Source organism: Topomyia yanbarensis, chromosome 2, assembly GCF_030247195.1.
Source record: "Topomyia yanbarensis strain Yona2022 chromosome 2, ASM3024719v1, whole genome shotgun sequence".
NCBI lineage: Eukaryota > Metazoa > Arthropoda > Insecta > Diptera > Culicidae > Topomyia > Topomyia yanbarensis.
This window is the reverse complement of record NC_080671.1, coordinates 60,504,437-60,516,027: the sequence shown is the minus strand read 5'-3', so window position 1 is coordinate 60,516,027 and position 11,591 is coordinate 60,504,437. Positions and strand designations below refer to the sequence as shown.

Below are 11,591 nucleotides of genomic sequence, written 5' to 3'. Positions count from 1 at the left end.
CTATTGAGCTAAATCTAACCATTATTTCACAAAAATGTTTAGTTTATGAGAATCCAGTTCCGATACACAACCATGCACCGCTAGGCCCCTTCAAAACTGACTCAAACATCACTTCGTTCAAAGTTTAATAACTTCTTTTAACAAAGCCGGATTCACTAGCAGCCTTCGAAAAAGTTGTAGACAAAGCAATTATCTTTCTTATTTTCACTTACAGTGATAATACAATGCATACAGTGCCACCTGGCGGCGAAAATGCGAGTTAGTGGGTTTTCTCCATGTAAATTGTCGAAAAATCCCTCACAAACTTCAGGCACGTTGGTCCGGTAGCTAGAAATGTCCGATTTGCTTCAAATTTGGAGCAAGTACTCCTGGTGGGACTAGCAATCGACTCAGTGGGGGGCCAATTGAGTTTTCAAAAATTCATTATTTTTCCCTGTTTTGGTCAAGATATGTGGTTTTGCCTTTCTCAATAGAAAGGTATTGCAATTGCTCTGAAAACCGACTTTTTAACGGAGGCCCGGAGGGCCGAGTGACATATACCATTCGATTCAGTTCGTCGAGTTCGGCAAATGTCTGTGTGTGTATGTATGTGTGTATGTATGTATGTGTGTGTGTATGTGTGTGTGTATGTGACCAAAAATGTCACTCATTTTTCTCAGAGATGGCTGAACCGATTTTGACAAACTTAGTCTCAAATGAAAGGTGCAACATTCCCATAGGCTGCTATTGAATTTCTAATGGATCCGACTTCCGGTTCCGGAATTACAGGGTGATAAGTACGAACACGCAGAAAATGTCGATTTTAATAAATTCTGCAATGAATGTATAAAGGTGAAAAATTTTCCAAAATATGACCACAACTGCTTCGATTTGTAGTATTAGGTCACTAACATCCATTCAAAGTCTATTTGGCCACATTGGCCACCATCCTCGGTTCCGGAAGCCCCGGCGGAAGTATCTAAATTCAGAATAACAGTCACATCGGTTTCTCGGAGATGGCTAGACCGATTCGACTAAACTTGGCCTCAAATGAAAGGTATTGCGTCCCCGTAAATGGCTATTTAATTTCATTCCGATCCGACTTCCGGTTCCGGAGTTACAGGTTGTGGCGTGCGATCACATAGCAAATTGTGATTCAAACCGATACTCCGATGAAAGCAAAAAAGGTAAAAATTTCGCTAAAATGTCTCTCAAACAACTTAAATTTGTTGTTCTAGGTCACCGACGGCCAACCAAACTTTCGTTGACTACATTGACCACCATAGACGGTTCCGGAAGTGCCCGGGAAAAGCGGCCATCTTTCAAAATTTACGAACTCACATCAGTTTCCCTGAAATGGTTGGGCCGATTTTCACAAACTTAGTTCCAAATGATAGCTATAATATCCCCACAGATGTCTATAAAATTTCGTACGGATCGCTTATATGGGTCCGGAAATATAGACTAAATCGTCCGGTCACATATGAAATTCCCATATAAGCCAGAACTCAAATTTTTTTTTCAATGGGGGGACCCCATGAAATTTCAGAAATCGAATTCGTATTTTTGATGCCAAACATCTTTAAAATGCATGAAACGTCGAGATTTTATGTTATCTCGAAAAAATTTTTTTTTGTAAAAATCGACTTTTTGGGACTTTGCCGATTTCGCACCTTTTTTCAGTTCAATATTACCGTGGCTGTTTTTTTTTCAAAATTTTAGAACTCGAACTCTTTTAATGAATATAAACAACGCACACATTCTCGTGATTCATGATTGAGAAAGGCACAATTGCACCGCTAGGTGGATTAAAATAGGTTTTTCCGCATAACTTCAACGGAATCTAATCAGTTCAATTACAATAACTTCAGTTCTACTGATTAGACTAAGAATTGTGAGTGCTGAAATGACAATCCCAGTTATGAAGCTTACGTGTTTTTGTAAATAAATCTTGTGGAAATTAGAAGTTATGGATGTTTAACCCTTAAAGGCGCAAATCAATTTATTTTCAAATTTTGTAAAAACTGCGAACATTTTGATACGATTGTTGCAATATTGTTTTAAAACAACATTGCGCATTTAAGGGTTAAAGATATGGTGCTCTTCAGACACCATAAGCGGAAAAGGGTTGAATAAACAATTACAAATCTGCTAGTGACGTACATACACTCCTTTTCTTCATTACTATTGATGAAAAATGAATAATAATCAAATCCCTTAAGAAATTCAGCTGTGCTGCCATCTTTGGTGAAACTTTGTCACGGAGATTTTTTACTAACCTTGGAGAAGACCTCAAGAAGTGCACGAGAACACACTAATACACTTCGAGTGCCGGACCCTGTACATATTAGATTAAGGTACTAAAGGCCAGGGCCATAGCTTTTTCATATAGGTAGATAAATTCCAACCGCAAATTTTGAACCGTAAATTCGTGAAATCTCTTACCGCTATGTACCAACGAACGAAGCATATATTCAGGGGAGCCCAGTATACTGAGAAGACAATTTTTAGGAGCTATACCCAGGTTAGCGAATTATTGATTACAGTGTATATCATTTGATTTTAATCACCAGTTCAAGTGCTGTCACGACATTCCAGTAATGTACCAGACATTACCCAACCATCTTTTTACACAAACCAGTAAAACAAAGATGGTTTTTTGATCTGTTACTGTTAATAGGTTTTTACACATTTTTTCACTATACTATATTTCTCCTAGATGCGGAATTGTTTTTTTTTTTGGGTTGGTTTACTGGAGCTGTAGAACTAGGGTCTGGGAAGGGCTTCCCGTCAGAATCACTCGCTACAATTGCAAACGACGGGAAATGTCACCCACTAAAATTTCCCGTCACCCACATTCTGAAAGTGATGTTCATTGTACGGTTCAGAGATTTGCGGGCACAGGTACTTCACGATTGCGTGCATCATCGCGAGAGGCTCGAGCGTTTGAGCGTTAACATGTTCGATCGCGTGTGCTAGTGTGTATGTAACATCGAAGTATAGATTCGATTTTATAACCGTTGGTCTATTCGCATATTCGCGTGTGTTCTTGGATGATCACACGTGGACTGTGTATGGTACTTAATTTTTGGTGTAAGTCTCAGATGCTAGAAAAGAGTGAGTTTCTCCATATCACTAGAGTTCCCGGTCATGTCGTCACGAAACGTGTTGTCTAGCGGATGAGCGTCATTTTTTACTGGTCTAACTGAAGGCATGAACCTACGCTGCTAGGGTCTAGTAGGGTATTCCGGACGTAATAGTTTCGTGATCACGCGAATATGGGTGTTTGTAGGTTCACTTTTGGGATTGCTAAAACGTTGACTTAGTTACCGGGGTGTTTTCATCCTTGCAAGACCGCGCAGTTTGTGAAAATCGAATCAGATATTACTAAGAAGCATATGCGATTTCAATTCCGGAACTTAACCACCTTCCCTAAGCATCCGATACCGCCGAGGGTGCTCAAAGTGGGCAATATGATAGTCATGGGTGCGTTTCAACTTCGTCTCTTCAGAAACCGACACTAACTTTTTGTCGGAATAGATAAATCCCTAAAACTAAAACACACTTTGTGTTTCAATCGAAGTTTTGGCTTCACTATGTCTTTTCGGCATAAACAGAACTTCTCCTCGGACAGGATATCACGTTTTACCAGTCGTTCGATTGAAACACAAAGTGTGTGTTTTAGTTTTAGCGTCAAGCTGGCGCTAATCTATTCCGACAAAAAGTTAGTGTCGGTTTCTGAAGAGACGAAGTCGAAACGCACCCATGACTATTAAGTTAGGATTTGTGTCCTTGACGTCTACCAAAAACAAATTCTCCTTAGTGAGAAATTTTGGTGATTACCCAATTTTTCTCCTTAGGGGGAAATATAGCATAGTGGTCTAGCTGAAGCTGTAAATCCAAGTAATTTAGAACACATTTTATGAAGCTTTGCATCTTTTAGATAACATGCTGATTCCGATTTATATTGGAATTTCATGCGTGACAGCACTCTTCAACCCGTACCTCCGGAACCGGAAGTCGGAATTGAATGAAATTCGATTGCAGTCTATGGGAATGTACCTTTGACACGCACGCATACCCGCACATATAGACGTTTGCCGAATTCAAGGAACTAAATCGAATGGTAAAAGAGATAAGGTCTCAAAGCATTCCATGTTCTCAGGCTCCTAAGGGAACTATTAATGTTCATTTGAGAGAGGATAACTGGAACATCTATTTGGCCAGTCAATAGTTTTCCTACGAAAACGGTTCTGGATAAATCCACATCCAGCAGACGGCAACGATCAATGTATGATGCCAGCTCCGTCGGATTGCGCCACGGCAAAGACCAAAGAGCAAAACAAAGGAATCTTGCTTGCACTGCTTCAATTGAGTTATTTCAAATGCTCATAGAAGGACTCCACATAGATGCTAAAGACTCAAGAATAGACCGAACAAGCGTAAAATACAGATCTCGCAAACAATATTGATCAATGAACTCTGATTTATTTATTTATTAACAGATTAAGGCCGAAGTGGCCTGTGCCGTATACAAAAGATTCCTCCATTCCACTCGGTCCATGGCCGCGCGTCGCCAGCCACGCAGTCTGCGAAGGGTTCGCAAATCGTCTTCCACCTGGTCGATCCATCGTGCTCGCTGCGCGCCACGTCTTCTTGTACCGGTCGGATTGCAATTGAGAACCGTTTTCACCGGGCTATTGTCCGACATTCTGGCTACGTGCCCGGCCCACCGTAGTCGTCCGATTTTCGCGGTATGACAGATGGGCGGCTCCCCCAACAGCTGATGCAACTCATGGTTCATTCGCCGTCTCCATGAGCCGTCTTCCATCTGCACTTCACCGTAGATGGTACGCAGCACTTTCCGTTCGAAGACACCAAGTGCGCGTTGGTCCTCCACGAGCATGGTCCTGGTCTCGTGCCCGTAGAGAACTACCGGTCTAATCAGCGTCTTGTAGATGGTCAACTTCGTACGACGGCGAACTCTGTTCGACCGAAGTGTCTTGCGGAGGCCAAAGTAAGCACGATTTCCTGCCACGATGTGTCTACGAATCTCTCTGCTGGTATCATTGTCGGCGGTCACCAGTGAGGCCCAAGTACACGAACTCTTCAACCACCTCGATTTCGTCGCCACCGATGCAAACTCGAAGCGGGCGGTTCTCATTCTCTTCTCGTGAACCTCTTCCTATCATGTACTTTGTCTTCGACGTGTTGATGGCAAGTCCGACGCGCTTGGCTTCTCTTTTCAGTCTGATGTAGGCTTCCTCCATCTTCTCAAAGTTTCGTGCAATAATATCAACGTCATCGGCGAAGCCAAGTAGCTGAACGGACTTTGTGAAAATCGTACCACTCGTGTCGATCCCTGCTCTTCTTATTACACCTTCCAGCGCGATGTTGAATAACAGACACGAGAGACCATCACCTTGCCGTAACCCTCTGCGTGATTCGAAGGGACTCGAGAGCGTCCCTGAGACACGTACTACGCACATCACCCGATCCATCGTCGCCTTCACTAATCGCGTCAGTTTGTCCGGGAATCCGTACTCGTGCATAATCGGCCATAGCTGATCTCGATCGATAGTGTCGTATGCGGCTTTGAAGTCGATGAACAAATGTTGTGTGGGTACATTGTACTCGCGGCATTTCTGCAGTACTTGACGAAGAGCGAACACCTGGTCCGTGATAGATCGTTCGCTCATGAGATCAATCAATGAACTCTATAGCTAGTATTATAATGACACCGAGGCGTCTATTCACCTTTGATATACCACGGGAGTAGTGGTTTCTGAAGGTCAATTGATTAGATACACTAAGTGTCAGCAAATTGCGATAACAACTATCACAGTAATTATCTGGGTAAGTTAAGAAACAATTTAAGATCGTCGGCATATATAAGTATATATCCAGGATCACATGAGAAAAGTCATTGAAGAACAGCGAAAACAGAAAAGGTCCTAGGGTGTTTCCTTGAGGCATACCCAAGATGTTGATAAAACTGTATGAATCATTGATTCTCTGTTTCACAAACAGAGCACGATCTACTAGATATGACTTAAGCCATCTAGTAAAAATAGGCAATACGCTCAATCGTTCAATCTTTTTTAGTAGGAGAGAGTGGTTCGTATATACAGTGTCCACCTGTGATCAGGGTTTAAAATTATCATATCCTTTCAATGAACGATGAAACCCACTGAATTCACTTTGGTCTTTTTGCTGCCTCCTTCATTACCAAATACATACAAAGCAAAACCAAAAACGCATAGCCGGCTTCTTCTTTCGCTTCTATGAAAGCGAGTAGCAGAAGCAGCGACTTTCGTTTTCCTATGAAAATACGAAAATTCAATCTCGGTCGTTCGTTCGTTCAGCAATTTTGATCCTCATTTTAATTTTTATTAAATTAAATTATAACAATGTGCATCACAGAACTGCAACTAGAACGCGGTAACAACGGGAAATGTGCACACCAATAGTGCTTCAGTCATCCAATATCATCGCTAGCTTCTAATTCCACGAAATCGAACAACAAATATCGTTAATAGTGTATTTTCGTTCTCCCAGCACTACGTTTCATATCGAAGGGACTAATGTCGCTCTCAATCTCAAAGCGAAAACGTATCCTACACACATGAAAATGATCTTACTCGTATGCTTTGTCCTAGGCCGTTGTCTCATTTTCGCAAAGTTCCGATGCTTTAGAAAGTAGCGTCGCTGTCTCGTCATTTTCGCCTGATTTTGGTAAATGAAAAAACATTTTTCGACTCTGCTTGTGATCCATCTTCGACATTTTTAATACAATGTGAAGTAAATTGGGCTATGGTGCTATACAACATCGGCGAAATCAGGGGGAATATACACTACACCTACACAGATATTTGTGTCGTTAGAACGGATGTGTACCCAAGGTTGTTCAAACCTGAGTTTCCGACGAGCGCCGATTAGAGACGGCAATGATTATACCACTACCCCCTGTTTTCCCTGCATTTGTTGGATCGCGAACCTTGTACCAAATAGTTGAATCGAGTTGATTTGATCATTCAGCCATGTCTCGGGCAGAACAAAATTATTATGATCAACATCTGCAACATTGACGAACAGCTCGTCATCTTTTGTCCGAAGTCCCCTCACATTCTGATAATAAATTTGCAACTGTCCCGGCTGGTAATTAGCTGGCTGCGCGGTTGCAGAAAAATGATTAGCAGGGAGTGTATTTTCGGCGGAGGCAGCATCTGTGTGTCCTACTTCGGAAGAACATATACATTTATAATAGTAACCTGGGTAAACAGAAACGGGACCTCTACGTGCATCGTAGAGGTCCCGTTTACCAACAGCAGAGTTATAGGCGTGCAAACCTTACATAGTTTCACTACATTTATTTTTTAGATTTAAATTGACACATAGCCCCAGATAATGGAGAAAGAAATTTTTATTTTCAAACTTTAAATTCAGTACTAAAAAATCTCACAGAGTTGCAGATATTGCCCAGAAAATCGGATTCTCCGGACAGCCCTAAATATAGCGATTATCGAGGATTGGGTAGAAAAAAGCTCTGCCTTTGGAAATAATTATGCATTAGGTAGTCACATTTCACATCTTGTCTACATTTTAACGACATTCAATTACCTAGAAATTACTGGGTAGAAAGTTTTGAAAATTTACAACCATAGTGCTGAAGTGAGAACAAGAATGTGAAGTATACAGATTGGAAAACTAGAAGTCCGACCCCATCAACAGAAGACAAAAGTTAACCCCGTAAGATATTAAGCATGACCCTGCCACTTCTAGTTTTCCGATCTGTATACTTCACAGCCTTGCTCTCACTTGAGTGTTATGTTTCCTGAGGCCCAATTCGTTTCAACCTTGACCACACGCGCCAGCGTTGTCCGCACATTTCAATATCAGTAGCGCACGTGCGCATACTATACGGTGTCGAACGATAATGCTGAAGATGCTATTAATGGGTCAACCAGTAATCTTGTTTTACTTTCTTTCGATGTCTATACGGATCATTACTACTACGAACAGTACAATTAGGAGGGCACGTACAAATGCGCATTCTATGCTGACTCATCGCCTTTGTGCAAATGATGCAATTTACGCTTGGAGCAAAATACAGTCCATTCTTATCGGGTTGGGAGCAGTGATGCACGAAGAGTAAAATTATCAATCGAGTTCTTCAGCGAATTTTTCATTCTTTCGATGCTAATACCGCCGGGACATGTGATTTAAATGAGTACATTCTTGAAGTTTTGTTTTGTATGTATTTGGTTATGTATGTAGCTACATAGGTACTGTTTTAGTGTCAATTGGCTAGTTCAATATGTTAAAACTCAAAATAGTTATCAAAGAGCGAACAACATAGTCTTTGTCAAGTTTAATATATATCTACCGATAACTGTTTCCCACTATTTGATTAATATCTTAATACCAATATCGCAGATCTGTCAGTGTTTGACTTACCCTTAAATGAGCGACCGAAAATAAATGTCGGGAGACCTGACCGTGCTTCGTAAATCTAGCATTAAATATATTAAAATATAAACAGACTGGAGCTCTGCGATGTCACAGCTGGTTGAACAACCTTCAGCATAAATTTAGCCGGCTTTTTATAAAAGATTCTAGTAGACTTTAAATCTTCAACCGGTTTTATACTCAAGGTCCATCCTTATAGACTATTTCGGGGAAAACTTTTTAAGCGAGTCTTATGCTGAAGGACTTTAGCCCACTTTCTACGCATTAAATCCTACTTTACACTCTAATATAGCTAATGCGGGCGTTACGAAGCAAGTTCTGTCTTTTAAACGTTCCTTTACGGTCGCTTAAATGTCGAATGCATGAGTGTCTTTACTAAAAATTCATTTAATCATCTCAATGATCATAAAACTAACTGTCGATCCACATGCAAGTCCAACGCCTAAAAATGCAGCCATCATCGAGGATGCAAGCTCTTTTTCCGGTTGCTCTACAGCCTTTGGTGCACCGATCAGCGCAATGTTGGTAATGTATCCGTTTGATAGCGCGAACCCCGCCATCAGCGCAATAAAAATGTAGTCCGAGTGGATTAGTACTGGGAAGCTGTGATGCGGAATAATGTTGCACAGTAGCATGATCGGTACAAAGCCGATTCGAGCGATGGACAGAATGCTGATCAAAAACGGTCTCTGGGAGGGCTGCAGATAGATTAATTATTAGAAAGTTTACCTAAATGATTATTAAATAATTCTTACCCATTCGAAAATTCCAGCACATACTCTACCGATGTAGTCACCCGTGTTAAAAAGTAGATAATTTACAACTGGCAAAAAGTACACATCGTGCCATGGATGGCTCTGATTCTGCGATCCTACCAAGATCGTCACGGCAGGATAGATGGACAAGGTGGTGACAAACATCAACCATTCGGCGAACCCAAACAGCCATATTTTTCGGAGCACTCCAAAAAAGGTCGGACTCTGTCGCGGTAGCAGCTCTCTGGACATTTCGTCCACGTCCGGCAAGTTCTTCATTAACGCCCGTGATGAGATGTAGTATTTAAAAAATAATGTTTTGGACATTACGATGTACAGCACAAGGGAAAGTAACAGCATCAGTGTTCCAACGATGAAGAAGACAAAAGCCGTTATCGTCGGTGGTGCGCCGAATGTAAGCGCAATAATGTCAACGAGGGCGGTGAATATTCCGCCCAGTGACTGACCGCTGACTACTGCCGTCATGTAGTCGGAGGTGAACTGACCGGCTATGCCGAACAATGCGCCGGACATGATGGCGGAAAAGGCTGTAATTTGTAAGAAGTTAGAGTATGTTATAATTGCAACGCAGGATCTGGTTTGTACAAGAAATTGTGTTGGATTTTGGGGACACGGTATTTTAGAGCCTAATTTCATTTTTTCGTTAGTCATTGCAAACTTTCAACATCAAAAACTACATAAACTAAATAGATGTACAGTTGATGTTCATAGGTTTTAAGGACAACGCGATTGCAAACTGATAAACATTCACAATAAAAACAACATAAAGTAAAACAAAACTGTGCTACAATCCCAATACATGCCATGGTTGGTGCAATTTACCATGACTAACTTATGAGACTCGCTCCGAACCACCTAGACCAAGTTCACATACAAAATCGAATTATAAAGTGCATAAGATTTAATGAGTCACCCGCATCAAATATTGTGGAATGTAGACCGTCCCTTATAATCAAATCAAATAGTGAATTAACATACCGTTAACAACGACCACCGAAACGAGGGTGATGTGGAAGAACGCATCCTGCCATTGGTCCGTATCGACCTGGGTAAGTGCCGTTGTCCAGATGAAGATCAAAAACATCATAACGAGTGAGCCGGCCATTCGTATCGCAAGCGGAATGCGATGACCAAAACAAGCATTTAGCACCAGAAACAAAGTGCTCGGCACCGATGCTGCTATGCTGAGATCAGACTGGAACTCGAGCTGGCGCGGCGTGAGTACTGTCGAGTCGTTACTCGATATGTTGCGGAATTTGTTTTGCCAGTACTGAAAACAAGCGAACTTTAGTAATAAGGGCGGTGCAATCGGATGGGAACTTACCTCTTCGGCAGTGACGAAAAAGTTCCACGGTAGCAACGTAGTCATTCCAAGCAAATAAAATACTGCGTAGGTAAAGTTGTACTTATCTATGGGGGCAATCCGCAGGCTGCCATCTTCTGCTCTTCTGGCTCTGGTAGTGCTTTTTGTTCCGGCTGTCGCCGTCGGGGGAATGTTATTCACCGAACCAGCATTGATGGAACCCGCATAGGTGCTATCATCAACAAACGACACTCCGCTGTCATCATCCTCATCGTCCTGCTGCTGCAGCAGAAGGGGTCTATGGCTATTGCTACTTCTGAATTCCATACCGCCGAATTCTTTTGATATAAAACCCAAAAACTAGGTATTCGGAAAAAAATTGCTTTCACTTCCTGGATATGAATGACGCAGAACACACTTCACTAACTGGATGGTGCAGTTTTCCAAACGATCGAGGCGATCATCGTTTGCTGATAACAACCAGCTGACATAATTCTAGGTCATATCAAAGGGGTGGAAAACAAAAACATCGTCTAGTAATAAAAGAAGGTAAGTACGTAACAGAGAACACGAGCACGATAATAACTATCAATGCAACTACACTTCGTAACAGTAACAACAAAGCACTGAAAGAGAGCTACTTTACAGCTGATTAATAAAACGTCGTGAAAGACAGGGGTGCCAACCTTCCAGATTTATCTGGATTCTTCCAGATTTTGAAGCGTCATGCAGATATACAGATTTATGTTTGTCCGATCCAGATTTCAGAAAATTTCTCCAGATTTATCCAGAAAATGCATCGTAAATTATTAAACCACCTTTTCGAGCTATGATTTTGAAAATAAAACTTTTTAGACTAGCTGGAAATTGTGTTTCAATAGCAAAGTTTTTTTTTCACTAAAATCGAATAAATTTTGTGGAGTTTTCATTAGCTGAAAATTTCAGCAATCCAACAAGCTGAAAGCTCACAGCCTCAAGTTCAATCCTCTAGCTTTTTCAAAAAAAGGCTATCCAGACAATTCCAGACTTTTTCGAAAATTATTACAGACTTTTTGGAAAAACAC

General features: G+C 41.3%; 1 protein-coding gene across 1 annotated transcript; it reads right to left on the bottom strand.

The window, feature by feature from the left end:
* Window positions 1–8,214: 8,214 nt before the first annotated feature.
* Window positions 8,215–11,194, bottom strand: LOC131686189 (equilibrative nucleoside transporter 1). The gene is made up of 4 exons (XM_058970418.1): window positions 10,549–11,194; window positions 10,203–10,494; window positions 9,204–9,751; window positions 8,215–9,146 (listed from the first exon to the last, which is right to left on the bottom strand). Exons 1-4 carry the CDS (start codon window positions 10,852–10,854, stop codon window positions 8,832–8,834), a joined length of 1,461 nt encoding a protein of 486 aa, XP_058826401.1. The 5' UTR covers window positions 10,855–11,194; the 3' UTR covers window positions 8,215–8,831.
* Between the last annotated feature and the right edge of the window lie 397 nt (window positions 11,195–11,591).